Genomic DNA, 21,860 nt, shown 5'->3' with positions numbered 1-21,860 from the left:
ATGGTCTCCTAACGGTCTCCATGCTGTTTTAAATCTCACAGAGCTCTTCATGACTACTTAAGTGGTGCTCCTTTTGCTGACTATCAGAACAGCATGTACTTCGACCGCTTCCTCCAATGGAAAATGCTAGAAAGGTTGGTTGCACAATTTATCTCCCTTTACTCTGTCCGTTAGTCTACTTACTCTACCATTTGTGCGCTATTTCATTCTTTTGGTTTGCTGTTCTTAGCTCGGCTTAAAACAGACGATCTGGATCAATTATATTCAGCTGTTATGGCAGTTCGGACGCTAATCCATTTAAATGATTTGTTAGCGTAATTGTTTACAGCTCAACACATAAAAGCAAACAGCCATGTTTTGGTCATAAAACATTCAAGTTACTCTGCAGTGTCTGTGCTAGATATAAACTGATTTGAACATCTTTACATTTGAGTGGCCCATTAAAAAATATATGGAAAATAGTTTTCTGTGAACACAATTCTGAAAAGCCTTTGTTTCACAAATGAGGTGGAAAATGTGTTTCTTGTAAAGTGTAACTGTCAGTTTAAAGTGTAAAATGTTTCCTGTCTGTGCTGATTTGATATCAGATTTTGTGGTTTCATTCTAGACAATCCATCACAAAAGACACGTTTCGGCAGTATAGAGTTCTGGGGAAAGGAGGCTTTGGAGAGGTGAGGATATTGTGAAAAATGATGTGTGTGTACTGAATATTTCCTCATTTGCTCTTTATCAAAACCTAGTGAGCTGCCTACCTAGATTGTATTTTAAACATCATAAGTGTGCTCGAAGTATAAGCAGCGACATCATATACAGCCTTTATATCCTTGTATTTCACTCATTCACCAGAATTGTTGATCGCTATTAGCTTAGCAATATGCTAAGATCAAACTCTGCTGGAATCAGTTTTGAGTCAAGTTTCCCGTCTACCTCACATAAAGAGTGTTATTTGTGTGGCATGCAAAGTCGCTGTGTTGGAAGGTGTGATCACATTAGCGAAATTTCACCAAAAAACGTGTCAATAGTGTAGTGATGTATGAAGCACAACTCACACAGAACTTTAACTTGTAACTTGAACACGAGCAGAAATTCCTAGAACTCCAGTCTTCAGTGTCACATGATCCTTCAGAAACCATTCTAATATGCTGATTTGCTGCTCAAGAAACATTTCTTATCAACATCAGTAATGGAAAACAGTTGTGCTGCTTCATAGTCTTGTGGAAACCCTGATACATTACAGCGAATTTAGCTAACATTAGGTGCCTTACGTGGAGCAATGTATTCCGATTACAATCGGTTAAACGTCCAATCGGAATAAACACCTCAGTCGGAATAAAAATGCCCAAACCGATTGAAATTTCAAATCCAGTTTGACGCTTGTGACATATAAATGCACACATCATCACAATCACTTAATTTAGCGTTCATGTAAAGGCTATGTTCGGATTCAACAATCGGAATTCCAATTTCATTCCAATTGAAACAAAACGTGTCTTTAGTCAATGTAGTGGAATAAAAACTACACACAGTCTTTTCACTGCAACTTCAAAAGAAGGCAAGACAATGTTGTCGAAACTAGCGCTGGATACCTGAGGTAATTTTATGTTTTATTTTACACTGTTTGCCAGCCTGGCATAACGATCTATTCTCCATTCATTCTTACCACCATTCATAACCAATTGTTCTCCAGCTCTCCATTTTCTTTTTAAGCATCTTTGAAAAGAGGGTTTGACTTATCAAACACTCGGGGGTTTTCTGGACCTTGGCAATGAGCTTCTTCGCAATGTCACCTGCTAATTTAAATGTACGAGCCCTTTAAATTTGAATGGATTCTGATTGGCTGTCTGTGTTTTTTCTTTTATTACCTGGAAATAAAATCATTTTGAAAGTGGTCCCAGTGGCTATCATTAGTTGTGGTGTGAACTATTCTCTTAAATTGAGAACGACTTCTAGAACTTTGTTTTTATATTTATCGTTCTTGGTGTGAACAGAACTTTTAATGCGAATTCACTGTGTGCTGACCAACACAAAACTGCTTGGTTTGAAAGTGACTTCTGGGTGAGCTGTGCCATCGACAACAGACAATTTTTTTGTGCACATGCAATTTTGCAAAATTGTAAGGCAGAAGGTAACAATTGTGTGTGTGTGTGTGTGTTTTTGTGACAAATGAGGACATACATTTGTATAATGACAAAGGTATGACATAGGTATTACAAGGAGAAGGTGACTTTTCAGGACATTACCCCATGTCCCCACTTTTCAAAACGCTTATAAATCACACAGAATGGAGTGTATTGAAAATCTGAAATAGCACAAAGTTTCCTGTAAGGGGTAGGTTTAGGGGTAGGGTTGGTGTAGGGCAATAGAATGTACGGTCTGTACAGTATAAAAACCATTACGCCTATGGGATGTCCCCACTTTTCCCAAAAACAAACCTCTATGTGTGTGTGATGATATAATATATTATGTCCATCTGTGCCCAGGTGTGTGCGTGCCAGGTGAGAGCCACAGGTAAAATGTATGCCTGTAAAAAGCTGGAGAAGAAAAGGATAAAGAAGAGGAAGGGGGAGGCCATGGCTCTAAATGAGAAACAGATTCTGGAGAAGGTCAACAGCAGGTTTGTGGTAAGTGGATTCATTCATTTATCTGTTATCTTTCATCAGTTTTCCTCCCTTTACTCTGGTCCTGTTTACACCGGATATAAACATCCATCTTTTGCGATTCAGTCACAAGTGGCCAGGCAGGACAGGCTCAAATGTCAAATCAAGTCACCTTTATTTATATAGCGCTTTATACAATACTGATTGTGTCAAAGCAGCTTTACAGTGTCAAACAGGAAACTAGTTTGTCAGTAATGCATATTCCTCAGTGCCTTCCTGTCTCTCTCTATTTTTTTATTTATCTAATAAAGGCTTGCTATAGCTTGTGTATTTCAAAACGGAAATGAATGCTTTCATTTATTCTGCACATCTGATCGTTCTCGTCTCTCTGGCTCTCAGGTTAGTTTAGCGTACGCGTATGAGACCAAAGATGCCCTGTGTCTGGTGCTGACCATAATGAACGGTGGTGATCTGAAGTTTCACATCTATAACATGGGAACCCCAGGCTTCGAGAAGGAGCGTGTGCAGTTCTACGCCGCTGAGATCTGCTGCGGTCTCAAGCACCTCCACAGAGAGTCTATCGTCTACAGGTGTGTGGCTCTACATCCTCAAATGCATCCAGCCTCATAAATTAATAGTGAAATTGTATGGTCATTTTATGTTGCTTTCTATCATTCTAGGGATTTAAAACCAGAGAATATACTATTAGATGATAATGGTAAGTCAAATCAAATTGTCCTTCAAATGAGCTAAGTATGGAATTGCATTGTGCTGATCATACTACTACTTTCCCTTAATATTTAGATTTTAATAAATTGTGAAATGCAACAATAAATACATTTTGTATTATGCATTTATCCCTACAGGTCATATCCGGATCTCAGATCTGGGGCTGGCCATTAAAGTGCCTGATGGAGAACAGATCCGTGGCCGAGTGGGGACCGTGGGCTACATGGGTAATGATCTTTAATTGCACTGATTTATAAATGTGTAAAATATTGGAGCTGGGAGATATGTTGAATATTCACAATATATTCACAGTGATTCTGTTGGTAATGTAAAATTTAAGCAAAATAGCATGTCTAGTTTATAAATAAAGCAACATTTTTTTAATGCATATTTTGGAATTAAATAAACAAATATTAATTATTGATTTACAGTACCATTGAAAAATTTGGGGATTTTTTAAAAAGAATGCATGCATGCAGTAAGAATGCATTATTGGTAAAAAGGGACAAAAGATTTATATTTCAAAATAACTTGTGCATTAGAGAATTCTTGGAAAAAAGTATCGTTATTTACACAAAAATATGAAGCAGCTGTTTTCAATATTGATAATAAACAGAAATGTTTCTTGAGCAGCAAATCAGCATATAAGAATGATTTCTGAAGGATCATGTGACACTGAAGACTCACAGGAATTAACTACATTTTAAATAAATTAGAAAATAGTAATTTTAAATTGTAATAATATTACAATATAACTGTTTATACTGTATTTGATCAAATAAATGCAGCCTCAGTGAGAGACTTTTTTTCCAAACACATGGAAAATATTACCACCCCAAACTTTTGAATGCTAGTGTATCTATTGAAATTATCAAAAGGCTGAACATATTTGTTTTTAGCTGCATCAATCATTCCTGCTAAATATCTATTCATAGCAATATGAAACATTAAAATGTTGTTTATTGATTGATGAACTCAAATTGTATTGATGGACAGCTCCAGAGGTGATCAATAACGAGCGGTATAGCATGAGTCCAGACTGGTGGGGATTGGGTTGTCTGATCTATGAGATGACCGCCGGCCGATCGCCTTTCCGCGCTCGCAAAGAGCGAGTGAAGAGGGAAGAGGTGGAGAAGAGGGTGCAGGAGGAAGAGGAGGAGTACAGCGACAAGTTTTCAGAAGACACCAAAGGCATCTGCAGGATGGTGAGGCCACACACACACACATATGCTGGTCAACATCCAAGATGACGCAGCGGAGTACAACTAAGAGCTTGTATCTAAAGCTACATTATCTCTTCATTCAAATGCGCCATAGAAGCTGATTTAGAGCCCATTGATTGAACGCACAAAGCTGGTAAAGTTGAGTCCATTCTGAATGTTTGGCTCATTTCACTGGCTGGTATTGCATGTTTTCTGCTGGGAAAGAAGCTGATAATGAGTTCTCTGAGACCAGCTCAGTTCAGGATTGTTTAATAATCTAAATTTATTGTAAAAGACCTCTGTTGTCTTTTATTAGGGTTGAGTCATGCGACTGGCTTTCACCCCAAGAACAAAGAATCTGTCATTTACCCATATGACTTTATTTTACAGTATAAGTGAACAGAGACAGACACTGTCAAGGAAAGTTGAGAGACATATTTCACAAAATGTGTTTTTAGGATTTTGAAAGTTAATGTGTGCTCTTAAGATGTTAAATAAATGTGTATATGATGTATAATATGTAAATGTTAAGAAAAACAATAAATTTACATGTAGTATTTTAGGGGGGAAAGTGTTCATCTTAGTGTCAACATAATAAAAAGTAAATATGTTCTAGATAATATTGCATCAATTAGATTTTGTACATGGGTAATATAAAAGCCAAATATTTACTTTTGGAAGCAATTATTTATAATTGTAGTAATTATATTAATATCACACTTTTATGAAAATATTGTTAGAAAGAAATACTTTTATTCAGCAAGGATGCATTAAATTCATCACAAGTGAGAGTAAAAACATTAATAATCTTACTGTTTCACGTATTTTGTTGTTTTGGACTTTCTGTCCATCAAAGAATCATGAAACATTATTGTTTCCACAAAAATATTAAGCACAACTGTTTTCAACATTGATAATAAGACATGCTTCTTGAGCAGCATATCAGCATATTAGAATGATTTCTGAAGGATCATGTGACACTGAAGACTCGAGTAATGATGCTGAAAATTCAGCTTTGATCACAGGAATAAATTACATTTTAAAATATGTTACAATAGAAAACAGTTATTTTAAATTGTAATAATATTTCACAATATTACTGTTTTTACTGTATTTCTGATCAAATAAATGCAACCTTGGCCAGCAAAAGAGACTTCTTTCAAAAGCGACCCCAAACTTTTGAACGGTAGTGTATCCGCTTTTAAATTTTATGAAGGGGGTCCCTCTTAAGGGGACCGTCATGTTTGGGTTTACTTGGCATTATAAAGCTTTAAAACCTCTCTGTTAACTGACTGTGACCCAATGAAAGTTTTTTTTGAAGAAGAAGAAGCTGAAGCCCAAATTAAATTTGTGAGTTTCAGCAGAGAGCAACATCAGTTTTAGTCTTCATAATAGTTAACAAATTGTATGGGGTACTTGTTTTGCTCTTCACTGCATACTCAATTTGGTATGGAAAATGTGACGTTCTTATTTTGTATTCAACAGAAGATTTAAAATCAAATAGATATCAGAATGACATGAGGATGAGTGAGCAATGACAGGTCACCATTTAGCTGTTTTGAATTTGAAATTGTTTGTCCTCATGCAAATGGCCTCCGCTTTTGAGCTGATGATGAAAGATTCCAGCCTAACTCGTTCCTGTGTGTGGTTTTGTAATGTCTGGTTTGTGATTGCTGCCCCTAGTTTTAGGATGTTTGCCCCATTTAAATGTCTTCATTTGGCACACACGCTCTTTTTCCTAGTGTTTGTCATTGACCAGCTTCGGCTGTGGTGTAATAGGTTACATTCCACTCTTAAAGAATGTACAAACCTGTGTTCCTAACGTCTGGCTGGCTGCTCTCCGCTCTCTGTCCCGCAGCTGTTAGCCAAAGATCCCAAGCAGCGGCTCGGCTGCCAGGCGGACGGAGCTGCTGGAGTTAAAGCCCACCCTTTCTTCAAGAACATAAACTTCAAGAGGCTGGAGGCCGGCATTCTGGAACCTTCCTTTGTGCCTGATGTGAGTTCCTCTTCTTATGCGCCTGAAATAATAGTCCGAAAAAAACTTTTTTCATTTTTTTTAATGGAACAATCTATTGAAGCTTTAGACACAATATTTTTAAAAATCTATAAAGTTTGCTCTTGTGTTTAGCATTGCAGTAGTCCAGCCTAGAAATGACAAGGGCCTGGACAAGAAGTTGTGCAGCATGCTCCGTTAGGAAAGGCCTGATCTTTCTGATGTTGTGCGATGCAGACCTGCTTCACCGAGCGGTTTTTGCAATGTGGTCTTTGAAAGTCAGATTGCACCAAGATTACTGACTGAACTTGATGGGGTACTTGTTGATAAAGCTAGCTGGATGGTGAAATAATGCTGTAGCGTCAGAGTGGCAGGGAAGACGAGAAGCTCAGTCTTTGCCAGGTTAAGCTGTAGGTGATGTCCTTTCATCCATGCCGAGATGTCCGCCAGACAGCCTGAGATCCGTGCAGCTACCGTTGGATCATCCGGTTGAAATGAGAGATAGAGCTGTGTGTCATCAGCATAGCAATGGTAGGAGAAACCATGTAATTATATGATGGAACCCAGTGATGTAGTGTATTTGGAGAAGAGGAGGGGTCCAAGAACTGATCCCTGAGGAACCCCTGTGACCAGTTGATGTGCTTTGGATACCTCCCCTACCTAGGCAACCCTGAAAGATGTACCTGTGAGATAGGATTCAAACCAGTGAAATGCCGTTCTTGTGATGCCCAGTGAAGAGAGGGTGTACAGGAGGATCTGATGATTTGCAGTGTCAAAATTGGCAGATAGATAGATCCACCAGAATGAGAACTGATGATTTGGAATCAGCTTTCGCAATCCGCAAGGCTTCAGTGACTGACAGTAACACAGTCTCAGTTGAATGGCCACTTCTGAAACCTGACTGATTAACGTCCAGTTGGTTATTCTGTGAAAGAAATAATGATACCTGGTTGAAAACATCTAGTTCAAGTGTTTTGCTATGAATGGAAGGAGAGAAACATGTCTGTAGCTATCTACAAGTGAAGTGTTTAATGTAGGTTTTTTGAGCAGTGAGGTTACCCAAGGCTGCTTGAATGCGGTGAGAAAAATGCCTGTGAGAAGAGATGTGTTGATGATATGTGTGAGTGCTGGTAAGAGTGTAGGAGAGATTGCTTGGAGAAGGTGTGATGTATGAGGTGCTAAAAAAGTATAAACTATCAATCAAATGACAGAAGGCATGTAGTAGATTTTGTACAACAGGCTTTTAAGCAGTTTCAATCATGTTGATAGTTTAAAAGCCATAGAAATGTGCGTATCAAATATGATACAGTAGGCTTTATAGGGTTAAATTCTATGGAAGCTCATGGAATAAAAAATAAAAAAAGGTAATTGCAAGTTTTTATCTCACAATTGCAAGTTATAAACTCTCAGTAAGACTTTTCGTCTCAGAATTGCAGGATATAAAATCAGAATTGCGAGAAAAAGATAACTTGCAGTTATGTCTGTTTTTTTATTCCATGGCGAAAATAAACTTTTTCGATTATTGCTGTTTTTCATTTTTCTTTCCCCTCTTTGCCAACTTCATAGCCCAGGGCGGTCTACTGTAAAGATGTTCTGGACATTGAGCAGTTCTCCACTGTTAAGGGTGTCAACCTGGACCAAACAGACAATGATTTCTACTCCAAGTTTACCACTGGCAGTGTCTCTATCCCATGGCAAAATGAGGTATGAAGCTGTGCTAAAAACCCAGCTGCTGTCAGCGTAATGAGATATGGCAAAAAAAATTCAGAACTTCAATAATGAATCATTGTTAACATCCCATGTGGCAAACAAGAAAAATTTAAAAAGTTTGCTGACCTCTAGGCGTATTGGTGTGTTAATAGTGTTAATAGCTTTTAATAGTGTATATTATAATGATTGGAAGGCTGCATTGACCAATCAGCATCCAGAACCGTAATTATTCATTCTTTAAAGATGTTCAAAAATAAGGATGATTTGACCTTCTCATCATCATCTCTCTCTCTCTCTCTCTGTTTATCTGTATCTGTCTGTATGTCTCTTGCTCTTTTGTGTCTGTTTTTTCTTTCCTTCCTTTTCTATTCTTCTCTGCTGCAGATGATCGAGACGGAGTGCTTCAGTGACCTTAACGTATTCGGGCCTCAGGGAACGCGGCCCCCTGACCTGGATTGGAACCAGCCTCCCGAGCCTCCTCGGCGTAGCCTGCTGGACAGGATCTTTAGGAGACATGTGAGGATCTCCTCCACCTCCACCACAGAAGAACACCCCAGAGAACACAATAGTTAACTACAGACCAGGTCAAACACCCCATCAGGACACACACACTCACACATGTAGAGTAGAGCAGAACAGCAGCGATTGGGCTGAAGCTTTCTACACAGGGGCCAAATATAACTCTTTGCCACATGAAAAGCCAAAAGGGGGTTCAGAAGTCCATTTACTTGTATTTTGCATTTTTTAAATATTGTTCTTTTTTGTCTCTACAAATGAGTTCACATGATCAATGAACAGATTTACTTGATTTATTTAATTAGTGACCTTAGAAATAGTGCAGAATTAGTCATGTTTCTTCTTCGTTGTACATTAAAATGTTTCTTTGTTTTATCTGATTTAAATCTGTATTTTTATTATGGAATCATTTAACTGTTTTAACTGTAAACAAAAAGTCGTGATTTTTTTCTTCACTTTTATTTTGCTGGTTTAATGCGAGAAATACACAACAGAAATATTTTTTTAATGTATGCTCACCAAGACTGCATTTATTTGATCAGAAATTCAGAAAAAAAGTACAAATATTCTTACAATCTAAAATAACTGTTTTCTATTGTAATAATTTCTATTGTAATTGTCTAAATGTAATTTATTCCTGTGATGCAAAGCTGAATTTTCAGCATCATTACTCCAGTCTTCAGGGTCACATGATCCTTCAGAAATCATTCTGATATGCTGATTTGCCCCTCAAGAAACATTTATTATTATTATTAATGTTGAAAACAAGCTTCATATTTTTGTAGAAAAATGTGATAATTTTTTCAGTATCCTTCAATGAATAGAAAGTTCAAAAGAGCATGTATTTGTAACAGAAATCTCTTGTCTTGTTGAAAGTAATAAATGGTAAATATATCTGATTATGTAACGTTACCCCCAACCCGGCTGGCGAGTGTTAAGTTTGGCCCCTGATTGTACATGTCTATATGTGAGAGAGCATTTATACATCGTCACTAACATGATCTATTTCTGCCTGTCATTGTCTATCACCCTTCAGCATCCAGAGGTGACCATCGCTCAAAGCCGGGTCTCGTCTTCCAGCGTCAACTCTGTTGACTCCATGTCAAACTCTGCTCCCTAGTGGACAGATTGCTTGCTGCGGGACTACAGGGAACAAAAGCGAGTGAGTGATAATGAGAGGAAAGAATGAGAGTGAGGAACTCCTCCTGCCCTTTAAAGACCGGTCGACGGAACGTGAAAGAGCATTTTCCTTGCCTTGGCCCGCACTATCCATCCATGGCTCGCTGAGAGGACAGGAGACAAAACAAGCTCCCATTTAAAGACCTTTATTTATCCGTTTTGTGACAGAAAGGAGAACATTTATTCCTTCATCTCACGCTCCCTCAGGATTGCTGGAACAGTAAAGAGCCACTGACAATTGACAGAATATTAACTCATATTATTCAGGGGATTTTATCGACAAAGAAAGGCCTCCACAGGGAATGGGAAGGGGGCTTTTTAAATGTTCTTTTGCAAAGGAAAGCTAATATAGTGAACTTAAGAGACTACACACGCACTCACAAACACACACACTCTCTCATTTCCTCCTCCATCCCTCTCGCAATACCTACCTACCCCTTTTTCTTTCCATCTACACGTAACACCTCCAACCTCAACCTAAAATGTGCATTGCCTTGCAAACTCTCAGGCCAAAGATAGAGCTTATTACAAGAAGACAGGTATTTGAGTAGCTGTTGCCATATTTCGCTTCAGAGAGTGACGAAAGGCCTAAAAGCACAAGGAAATAGGAGCTCTGTGAAGCTGTACATTGTTTCCTCCCTATTTAATTGCCAAATTATGTAATATCACTGAAAAACAAACTCACTTTGGCAGTTTCAGCCTCTTCCAGTCCACTTAGTTCACCCAAACATGTACATTTTGTCATTATTTACTCATCCTCATCTCTGTCCGAACCTGTATTGACTTTCCTTTTTCTGGTGAACATAAAATAAGATATTTTGCAGAATGTTGGTTTCAATTCCCATTGACTGGACTAAAAAAAAACAATGGAAGTCAATGGGAACCGAAACTGTTTAGTTACCAACATTCTTCAAAATATCTTCTTTTATGTTCAACAGAAGAAAGTGATACAGGATCGGGAACGACATGATGACAAGAAAAGGTCATTTTTAAGTGGACTGACCAAAGTCCGTTTTCTAAAATCTCATCTGCTCTGTGTGTCAGGCACAACTTGGTCTACAAACATAAGCTAAAGTATCTCTGTATGGTCACTTCCTCTGTGCATAAAGGCCGTTGGCAGTGGTGAAAGGCGGAGCCATCTGAGTGGGCGTGGCCTTTCTACCAGCAGATACACAGCCAATCACAGCACAACAAGTCAGTTGGGGGGAGTCTTTCTCATCTCATCACATTATTCATAAGTGGCTCATTTAACCGATTTACAAAAAATTAAAGGACTGAAAGGTTGGTTACTTAAGCTTTCATAGGTAATTTGGCGTTAATTCGAGGAAATTGCTGGACTCTTTAATCCGAGCTACTCAGATTATGCTGATGTGGAAAACAGTTTAAAAATGTGCTAAATTTGTATTGTTGCAAGCTCCAAGAGGAGACGGTATCAACCACCTAATAATCATAATCACTGCAGGAATGCCACATTTGAGCATTTATACATTTTAGGACAGCAGAATCTTCCAGATTTGGTGTGTAAATATGCCTTCATTTCATCCGATTTCAACCACTACTAGACTGAAAACTGGCAAAACTTCACTTCAGCATTTACGCACACATAATACACCAGACTCATTCACTTTCATACCTCAGTGGCTGTTTTCTCTTATTTATGCAGTTTCAAACCAGATGCCAACTGATAGAAAAACATTTCATCCGTCTTTCCCAGCTGTAAATGTACTCATTTAAAAAGTGTGCAGGATTTCAGTTGTATAGACATGACGGGAATCCAAAACGTATATCCCGTGCATAGAGAATATGTGATAGTTTTGTAGTGTTTCTTAATGAATGGATAGTTTTTCAGTAACCAAACAGAGCGATTCAAGAAGGAACAGAAAACGAATCTCAACCTCATAATCTTGCATTTACAATACCATTCCAAGGTTTTTATACGCCTCAGCATTCATTAGCGCATCTCAAGACAAATCAAGTGTATTAAAATAGTGACTTGAAGCTATTTCACGAGTACGTATGCTAAGTGCCATGTAATTTCCAATCATTAAGCTGATGTGTGTTTACCAAACGATGCATCAGTTATGCCATTAATTTACCGCGCTAGAAATGTCCTCTGAAGGTTCAAGTGTATACTTAGTACAGGTTCTAACATTTCAGTCTTCTCATTTGAAATGTGTGTGATAACTGGTTATTGCACTGTATCATGACATGCTACATAAATTGCACTGCACACTGCATGGTCAATCAACTATTCATTGAGTGGGACCAGTGTGTCTGTTGGTTTTGGGGGCTGATCTGTGTGTATTGCTACTAGTGCCATGCTGTTGTTAGCTGTGATGATTCATGGTCAATTTCAGGTGAAATTCAGAACTGATTCTCCTATTTTTTTTTTTAAATTGTGGCCAATGTTAACAGTTTGTTCGGAAGTACTTTATTTACCATTACAGCGAATAGTCCTCATTTTGCCACTTTGTGTATCCAAATTGAGGAAGTCTCATGTTGCTGATTTTGTGAATATGAAGCAGACTTTTCCCCCATGTATGCACAGATTTATATAATAATGCATTATTAATAATACAAGTTTTTCACGAAGAGGGACTGATGTAAACAGATATTATGTTATATCGGCAAGTAAGTGTTGATTTGATCTATGGAAACATAAAGGAAAGATTCGCCGCTTTTTTTTCAACACTCATAAGTCGATATGAAATTTGAGTCACAGTGAACTAGCATTATTAGTGTTATTCGAACAAAAAAGTTGTAAATTGAAAGCCTGATGGTTTGAACTTTAAACTTATCGGTTTATATTTCTCCATTGTCCCTCTGAAGTAATTTAATATCTGTGAAGTTTAGAAAAATTATGAACCTTTCCTCGGTCTGAGAGTTAATGCTTTGCTTATGTATATTTCCTTTATGTCCTCCATACAACGTGACAAATGAACTTGTGTTGACAGTTATGTAATTGCTGCATAAAAGGGAACTTGCCTTTAAAACAATGACCAAACTAAAAGGGATCTGAATTGGTATTTATATGGCAAGTAAAAACTGAAATTTCTCACTAGAGAAGATCAGTTTTTGAGGACACGGCTCCTGTTGGATTCTTTTTTTTCTTCTTGAAGCAAGTTTTAACTACATTCTGGAAAAAAATTACCCAATGAAGTGCCTCCTTTTTAGTAGTCTAGTCCAGGTTAGTGCCCATGATACAGTTTGCACTTTGTGTGTCACTTCAGTTATTCACATGATGTAAACATGTACACGCACAAACACACGCACACATGTTTTAAAGAGTGTTGTACTACGCTGATTGCATGTGAAGCCAAACCTGACAGAGTCCTTCTGAATAAAACCTGTGCTGGCCTGAACTTAACTGTGTAGTTCTTTTAGAAATGTGAAACGTGCTTGTATTGTGATAGCGTACGTGATTATCATGAAAGATAAATAAACATAAAACTTGTAATAACTAATGGCAAGGAATACTGACTTATTTTCGTTTAAATGGTTTCACTTTATAATAGGGCAACATGTATATGTAACATTAAATATCACATTTAATATTAGAATTTAAAGCATGTCAATTATATGTAATTCTTTTATTTAAATGTTCTACTCCATTCACACAATAATGTCTTTTTATTTAATTTTGGGGGCTTTTCTCAGATAATAGTGATGAAAATGTATGTAATTTGATTAAATAATTGTTATAAGTTGGTATTCGATTACAGCTCTTGTTTGCACCTGTTCTAGCTTCATTTCAACAATTTATGACTGTAACTTTCACACTTCCAGATTAGAAGGTGGTCTGATAAAGGTTAAGGCCTAAAGTATAAATTAATCTCAGGGACATGGGGTTGTGGGTTAAGGTGCTTTTACTCATAAAGCCACTTTCCATTGCTTAAATGTTCTTGAACAAGTTGATTTTACGTCAAGCTGAAAACCACAAGTCATTAAACCAATATTTTCATACAACTAGAAAAGTTTCCATTGCCGTTGAGTCCAAGGCTGTCAGACTGGCCTCTTATTGTTGCCAATGATGGAGAATTGATTTGTTGCAGCTTTGATATGGTTTGTGTGGCACAGCTTGCAACAAGATGTGACCTGGATTTGCAGAATGCAGCCTAGCTTACATCTCCGTCAACTAACGTAAGGTTGAACGCTACAATTTGTACAATAAAACTCCACACAAGTGGTTTATTTTTGGAGAAGCCACTAATTTTTTTTTTTTTTTTAGATGTCACCAAGTAATGATGTAATTTTAATTTGACTTCTTGGAGTTATGATGATGATGATACTAGACATTTTTGGCTGGTGATTTCTCACTTTGTAAACTTGACCTCCTGACCTAAAGCTGTAATGGAACCAGGAGAGAATGACATACTGAGAGTTTCTGGCTTATCATATCCTAAAAGAATCTGTAGATACGTTCAGCTGCTCTGTACTATTTGTTTCGACTGGAAAAAGAAAGAAAAAAATGCAGGCAACATAAGTGTACTAACCGGTGTTCTGTGTGGGTAGTCTTCAGGCACTGGCCGTTATCTGTAACAACGTGTCTACAGTGGTAACAGATAGACCGTCGTGTTCGCTGCACATCCTTGACATACAGGGTCGCCCTCGTCTGTTGAGTGATGGTGGTGTTTTATCTGTGAGGTGACGAGGATGTGGCCTTGTCTGACAGGGCTATAAAGGGGCAGAAGCAGCCAGCTCTTCTTCAGATTCCACTTCTTACTCATCGTGCACACATTTCACGTGTAGTCACTCATTCATCTGTTAAGAAAAGTTTTAAAATGTTGCCTGCAACGTTCAAACTGTGTGCTGGCATTTCCTACAGGCACATGAGAAACATGACAGGTAAGGTGTCGTTTCAGGAATCCAGTTTTCTGAAATATTTCTAATTAGTATGCCACTATTTATTGAGGTTTATGTGTATATATTTCTCTTTTTTTCCCAATTACAATCAGGTCTGAGAAAGAATGCAATGATTGCAATCCATCATGAGCTGAGCAAGATTTCCGGACCTGGACCTAGTGCCTGGATCAACCACATCCGGAGAAGGAGCTCCCTACTCAGTAAGATACCTTTTACACCACTTGAACGGAAGAGAGACACTTTTGACTTCAACTCTATGTGTCATAGCTATTTATTTATTCTATACAGTATACCATTTAAGATGTATTACTGGAGCAATAGTGCTGTTGGTTTAAATATTAGAGAATGTGATATTGCTTTTTTACAACAGATCTATAAAGAGTAAGATAATGTTGAGTAGACACAGCATTGACAACTGTTTATCTATTTTTACTTCACCTTTGAAAATAGTTATAAACAAAGCCACAGCAGAATTGTGCATCTCTGAGAAACACTGTAGTTGTCTTTCATTCCTGAACGAATCAGTGTTTTTGAACGAATTGGTTGTGTGAATGTTTCAGTTACACACTCATATACACAGTCACTTGTTTCATTCTTGAATGAATCAGTGGTTTTTCATCAGTGGTGATTCAATGACTCGCTCATAAAGACAGCCCCTGTGTTCAAATCATAGACTGTAAAAAAAGATGGACGACGCGACTCCTATTCCTTCCACTATAGAAAAGTGAAGCCAAAGCATCTCAGTATGGCCGCTGCCATCTTGAGTAAATGACGTCATTTGGAGCCCGAGTCTGCGCAGTAGAGATTCGTTTGGAGCCAGAGTCTGCGCAGTAGTGTGGAGCCGCGGTATCAAACTCCCACCCAAACTCCCGCAGACCCAATCAACCATGACGACACGCCTCGTTTTTATAGCATCAAATTACTAGCTAAAATCAAACTTATCACAAAAATGAACAATTTAACATATATCAGCGTGATAACAACTACCTTAAATGATCTTTCGGAAAATTGTATTGGAAGCGTAATTTATTTTTTTATTTTGACTTAAGTCCCATTCGTTTACATGGAGAGGGCGGGGTTTATGACCTGTACTGCAGCCAGCCACCAGGGGGCGATAAAAAAGCCCGCAACTTCACTTTTCAGGACATGTGAGGCACACCTGGTTCAAATATGCCTACTTCCATACTAAATGGTAGGCAATACCAGTGTTGGGTCCGAGTCCACCTTGTCGAGTCCTAGTTTTTAATCAGTTGAGTTCAAGTGGGAGACGTTTATTAATGTCTTTTTATATTAATTTTATGTTGTTACTTTTTTATTATTATTTTATATTACACATGACATGGATTCGTCTGTACTGTAAATATCCAAGTCCGAGTACGAGTCCACACGAGTCCATCCAAGTCCAAGTTCATTCACAATTGCAGTCCAAGTCCACAAATCTGGACAATACATGAAATCTGTATTATGTCCAAATTCTTAGCATTCATAAATCAGTAAGCAAAAAGTCAACGGGTGACCTACTACTATTGCCAAGATTACAAAGTGTGCATCTGATGGACACTTTACTATCCCATGAGGCAATGGGAGAGAAGTTAGTCACTTGTATAGTTCCTGAATTATTCAGTGTTTTTAAATGAATCGATTGAATGAATGATTCAGTAACTCACTCAGAAAGACAGTCATTTGTTGCCACCTACTGGCGTACCAATGTAGCTTGCAGAAAGGGTGAGTGAAAAATCACCATTTTCACAGAAATCTTTATTTTCTTCAGAAATCTAGTTTGTATTGGTTTATGCAAAGGATTGTGTTTATTCATGTGTTTCTTTGTACAGGCAGTCGGATTGCAGAGGAGACGTACAGTGAAGCTGAGCAGTGTTATGTGCAGCAGGGACAGGAAGCTTTGCAGAAGTCCATCAGCATCCTCAGTGACCAGGATGGCTGGCAAACTGAGATTGAGAGTGTAAGAATCATCAATAGTTAGTAGTAATAATAATAAGATTTCATCATTCATTCTGATAAGACCATAGATGCCTTGTATTTGTGCATATTTTATTATACAGTTTTATACAGCACTTTGGTGTCCCAGGCCTTTAGAGGCCTTTTTTATTCATATATACTATATAATTAATCATTTAAAAATGCATATGTGGGGTTTTCTCTCTCAGGCCAATGGTGATAAGGTGATGAGTAAAGTACTACCAGACATTGGGAAAGTATTCAAGTTGGAAGTCATGCTGGAACAGAAGACAGCTTATCTATATGAGGAGCTGGTGGATAACATGGAACAAATGGGGGAGTGGAACCCCAATGTCAAACAAGTCAAAGTGGGTAGAAACAACTGATCTATTGACTGACAGCTTCCTTTCCTTCTATCTGTTGGTCTGACTGCAATGTGTGCATTTATAGTGTCTGCACATTTAAAAGACTTCCTGTCTTCTCATGTCTTACTCACAGAGTAGAGATATTTAGTATTCAGTACAGTTTTGGTCCCTCTCAGGTTCTTCAGAAGATCGGTCAAGATACTCTGATCACACATGAGGTTTCAGCTGAAACACCTGGGAATGTGGTGGGCCCACGAGACTTTGTAAGTGTCCGTTGTGCCAAGCGGAGGGGATCTACGTGCTTCTTGGCCGGGATGTCCACTCAGCACCCTGGAATGCCTGAGCAGAAAGGATTTGTAAGGTAAGTGAAAATATGAATCACTTTCCTGTATATGGCCTGGTTCAGTGTCCTACAGCAAGCTATCAGAGTTCCTCTGAAACCCTCCACCTTCCCCAGCTCCACCTGTCTAGATCTGTTATGGTGCTTATTCATGTAGCAGCAGCCAAGACCAAATACATTAGCACTGTCTTATCGATTAACATGTTAAAACTATTCTGAGGGTTCTTATGATTGAAATATACACATTTATATTTACAATATTTCTTTCTTTCTAAGGGCTGAGAATGGACCCACCTGTATTGTGATGCGACCAAGTGCAGAAGATCCCAATAAGACAAAATTTACCTGGTTGCTCAGTTTAGACCTTAAGGTAAGTGAATTGTGTGTGGCTGTAAATTCTTGGATGTTACAAATATATTCTTGTATTCCAGTTTAATAACTATTAGCAAGCTGTTACAAGGCTGATTTCCCTGAAAAGTTTAAACACTCTTAGCACTGTTGGCACAGTCGAAATTGATCTGGTTGTTTGAGACCAACAAACATCTCTTATCCCAACCAATTGGGGGAGTTTTCAGGAAATCTGTTAGAAGCAGTTTTTTTTGCAATTTAGGTTGCTCCATTGTCTTAAAAAAATTCCACACTTTGCCTATAAAGGGATAGTTCACCCAAAAAAATGTAAATTCTGTCATCATTTACTCACCCTCATGTTGTTCCAAACCTGTATGAGTTACTTTCTTTTGCTGAGCACAAACAAAGACATTTTGAAGAATATCGGTAGTCAAACAGTTTCTGGTCATAGTATTTTTTCCCATATTGTTTGATAAATAATAGATAATGCTTTAAATTATGTTATGTAGAAGATCTACGTAAGTAAGGACTTTAGTATCACACTGTTCTTCCAAATAAGCGTACTGAGTCTGGTTTATCCTTGTTCTATCATCTCTAGGGTTGGATCCCAAAAACTGTGATCAACCGAGTACTTTCTCAAACCCAGGTGGATTTCGCAAACCATCTCAGGCACAGAATGGCATCAAATGGTGGTGTGGAAGCAGCCATTGCCTGCTGACGTCCACATTTATACCCTAAAAACAGATGACATAACAAGGGCGACTCTTTTCAGGGCCAAGCTCATTTCAGCCTACACTTGCAAAAATGTCACACAGATAGAAGTTAAATTGTCCATCAAAACAATATGCTGCTCAATGTTCGAGTCAAGTAATTTTGAATGTTTTCACATGCACAAACTTTAATAACTAAAAATGGATGCTGGAGGTTACGGAGTCATTGCAGTGGAGATTTAGTAAGTTTCGATTTCAACCTGATGGTAAACTCAGTCTGCTTCCTCTGTCACCCCCATTTTGTGGCTTGAACTTCCTTTTATTCACTCATATACTTCTGCAAAACACCACTGACTATTATTCTTGGACTTAGTAGTTCCTATTTTAACATTATTTATATATATATAAAAAAACAGAAGTATTTATTTTAAGTTAATATTATTATTTATCACCCTGGAAAAGGATGCCTGCTAAATGAATATTCATTAAAACTATTAAAATTAGAAACTACAGTATCAGTCTGTTTTGTTGTTCACTGGGTTCATTTTCCTACATGTGTAAAACAAGAAGGAGCACAAATTATGACCGAAGCCTCAATCTGCAGATTGAGTAAGGAAATACAGGAAATAGCTTCATCTACATACTTTGGCAGGCCACTCAGTCAGTTATATAAACAACATTTTAAGTCAGTTATGCCCATTAACGTCTCACCGATGTTCAAGCAAACTGCCCCCGGAAAGGGAATGTGACTCGTATTACAGCCAGAAATTCAGTCCATAAAAATGTCTTGTCGTCTGGAGTGGATTAGCCCGGGTTTGCTAAAGCAAGGAGGTGTTTGGTTATTCGCATGTGTTTTGGGAACTTCTCAGCTCCTTGAAGGTCCGACTGAGCCAGCATTGCACAAAGCAGGAAATGAGGTAAACACTAATGTCGTGGCCAAAGGCGGGCCGTAAATCCCCTCTCTGATGTTTTTCAGATTTTCCGATGCAGTGGGCAATTTCTGATTATTTTAAATAAATTTCAAAGCAGAAGTTGTGCAAATGACCCCTCTGTGTCCACAGTTTTGGGACATTTCTGAAAGACACATGTTTAATATTGTTACACAGCAGACGATGGTCCAGCTGAAGCATGTAAATTAATAAGCTATCCAGACTGGATCAGAACACTGATAGAGGCCTCCACTAACACCCTTATATCTATAGACAGTCACTGTACATACAAGCTCAATTTATTAATTGCTAGTCAATTCCATTTGATCCTGCTTTGTCATTCTTATGTGTCAGTACAGTAATCAAGAAAAGATGTGTATGCAAATACACTCTTAAAAATAAAGGTGCTTCAAAAGGTTCTTCAAGCGATGCCATAGAAGAACCATTTTTGGTTCCACAAAGAACCATTCAGTCAAAGGATCTTTAAAGAACCATCTCTTTCTTACCTTTTTGTAATCTGAAGAACCTTCTTTCACCACAAAGAACCTTTTGTGAAACAGAAAGGTTCTTCAGATGTTGAAGGTTCTTTATGGAACCATTTAGACAAAAAGGTTCTTCTATGGCATCGTGAAGCACCTTTATTTTTAAGAGTGATAGGTTTTAGAAGTTAAATCTTAAAAGGACGAGCAGTAGAAAAAATGCCAAAAACTCACAGGCCAAAATGCTTTATGCAAAGTGCATGTCCCCTTAAAAGTATTTCCTTAATTTGCCTGCATTAAACTACATGCTGGTACTGATAAATGGGTAAGCATAATTGCAAAATAACACGGACATGAATATTATTATAATCTTCATTTTATTTATTTTTTTATATACTCAACATCAAGATTTTAGGTTAAAATGTATATTAACAGATACAAGTTTGGATGCACATCCTTCTTTATTACTAATTTCCACGTTTAAGCATAAACTATGGCTACTAAAATAGTTTTGTTGTTACTGCTGTAAAAATATAAATACATTCCATGTAGAATATTAAAAATATGTCATAAAATGGCACAATTATGAAAGAATCTTATATTAAGTACTGTTGTTACTGTTTGAAAAAAAAAGTCTGTAAAATTGGTCTGAGTTTGCCAAAGCAAAGAGGTGTTTGGCCATTTGCATGTGTTTTAGGAAGGACTGTTTGAGCCAAAGGCATTTAAGCATAAACTATGCCTTTATTATTTAGTTATGTATCATATGTATGTATGTATTTTCAGAGCGGGGTAGTAACAGATTACATGGATTACGTAATCAGATTCCAAAAATGAAGTACTTGTAATTAGATTAAATTAAAATACTCATAATCAGACCACAGTTACACAGTTATTGATTATATGATTACATATCATTATTCACACAAAAGCAATAAATTATTCCTAATATATTGATTCTCCCTAATTTTCACGTTTTAAATGTTCCTTTCTAAAATAGCTTACTGCTTCCACTCAGAAAGACTTCCAGCTTTGTGGACATTTACACAAAGACCAGTCATTTGACCACTGCATTCACAAAATAATTTCAGGTTTACGAAATGTTTCAACATTGCGTCAACTGCTGATGAACACATTCATTTTTATTTGAATTAGGTTATTTAACCATGTGATTTGTGAGGCTTTTGTCTTTCAAACACATTTAAATGCACAAATTCATGTTATTTCTTACTTGCATGTAATGCAGGCATGCCATCTAAACCTCTTTCACCTAACACATTTACTTGAAGTACCCCAGAGATTTTAAAATAAATATTTTAATAATTAAGTATCACATTTGCATGTTCAGGGTTCTCTGACTTTGGTTAATGGTCACATGACATGCAGGTACAAAATAGTTCCTTTTTTAGTAAGTGTTTTATTTTGATTGATGTTATTTTAAAATTATTTTGACTTTGGTTAATGGTCACATGACATGCAGGTACAAAATATTTCCTTTTTTAGTAAGTGTTTTATTTTGATTGATGTTATTTTAAAATTATTTAAATTTTACATTTTTATAATTGAATTAATTATTAGCTTTTCTTTCAACTCTCAAAAACCCTGCAGTTCCTTTACGAACCCCAGTTTGGGAAACCTTGACGTAGCCTAACTCTCATTTCATGTGCACTTCATGTTGTTAATTGTAACAAATGGAATATATTTTTTTGCTCAGTTTTTAAAAAATTTTTTAATAACAATATGGTACAAGATTATCCTATTTAGATCAACTTGATGAATGAGTTTGGCCAAAAGTAATCTAAAAGTAATCAGAAAGTAGTCTGATTATATTACCTAAAACAGGGCTGCCCAAACTCGGTCCTGGAGGGCCGGTGTCCTGCAGAGTTTAGCTCCAGCTTGCCTCAACACACCTGCCTTTAAGTTTCTAGCATGCCTAATAAGAGCTTG

At 37.4% G+C, this 21,860-nt stretch overlaps 2 protein-coding genes across 3 annotated transcripts in view; both read left to right on the top strand.

Moving 5' to 3' along the window:
* grk5l (G protein-coupled receptor kinase 5 like) overlaps positions 1-13,073 on the top strand; it is a 57,947-nt gene extending 44,874 nt beyond the window's left edge. The window contains exons 6-16 of one of the 2 annotated variants that reach the window (XM_016228910.1): positions 42-134; positions 608-671; positions 2,481-2,621; positions 2,997-3,187; positions 3,278-3,315; positions 3,464-3,553; positions 4,323-4,531; positions 6,387-6,524; positions 8,088-8,225; positions 8,616-8,747; positions 9,784-13,073. In XM_016228910.1, coding sequence (XP_016084396.1) covers positions 42-134; positions 608-671; positions 2,481-2,621; positions 2,997-3,187; positions 3,278-3,315; positions 3,464-3,553; positions 4,323-4,531; positions 6,387-6,524; positions 8,088-8,225; positions 8,616-8,747; positions 9,784-9,867 — 1,318 coding nt within the window. In that variant the 3' untranslated portion in view covers positions 9,868-13,073. Of the gene's footprint in view, positions 1-41; positions 135-607; positions 672-2,480; positions 2,622-2,996; positions 3,188-3,277; positions 3,316-3,463; positions 3,554-4,322; positions 4,532-6,386; positions 6,525-8,087; positions 8,226-8,615; positions 8,816-9,783 lie in introns of both variants that reach the window. The other variant, XM_016228911.1, reaches the window with a different exon arrangement.
* A 1,595-nt stretch (positions 13,074-14,668) lies between these two features.
* Positions 14,669-18,722, top strand: star (steroidogenic acute regulatory protein). The gene is made up of 7 exons (XM_016228891.1): positions 14,669-14,771; positions 14,882-14,989; positions 16,622-16,749; positions 16,955-17,113; positions 17,287-17,471; positions 17,727-17,820; positions 18,397-18,722. The coding sequence occupies exons 1-7, from the start codon at positions 14,708-14,710 to the stop codon at positions 18,514-18,516; spliced, it is 858 nt and encodes a 285-aa protein (XP_016084377.1). The 5' UTR covers positions 14,669-14,707; the 3' UTR covers positions 18,517-18,722.
* The last annotated feature ends 3,138 nt before the right edge of the window (positions 18,723-21,860 follow it).

Source organism: Sinocyclocheilus grahami, unplaced genomic scaffold (genome assembly GCF_001515645.1).
Source record: "Sinocyclocheilus grahami isolate Dianchi unplaced genomic scaffold, SAMN03320097.WGS_v1.1 scaffold345.1, whole genome shotgun sequence".
Taxonomy (NCBI): domain Eukaryota; kingdom Metazoa; phylum Chordata; class Actinopteri; order Cypriniformes; family Cyprinidae; genus Sinocyclocheilus; species Sinocyclocheilus grahami.
This window is presented reverse-complemented; position numbering and strand designations above follow the sequence as displayed.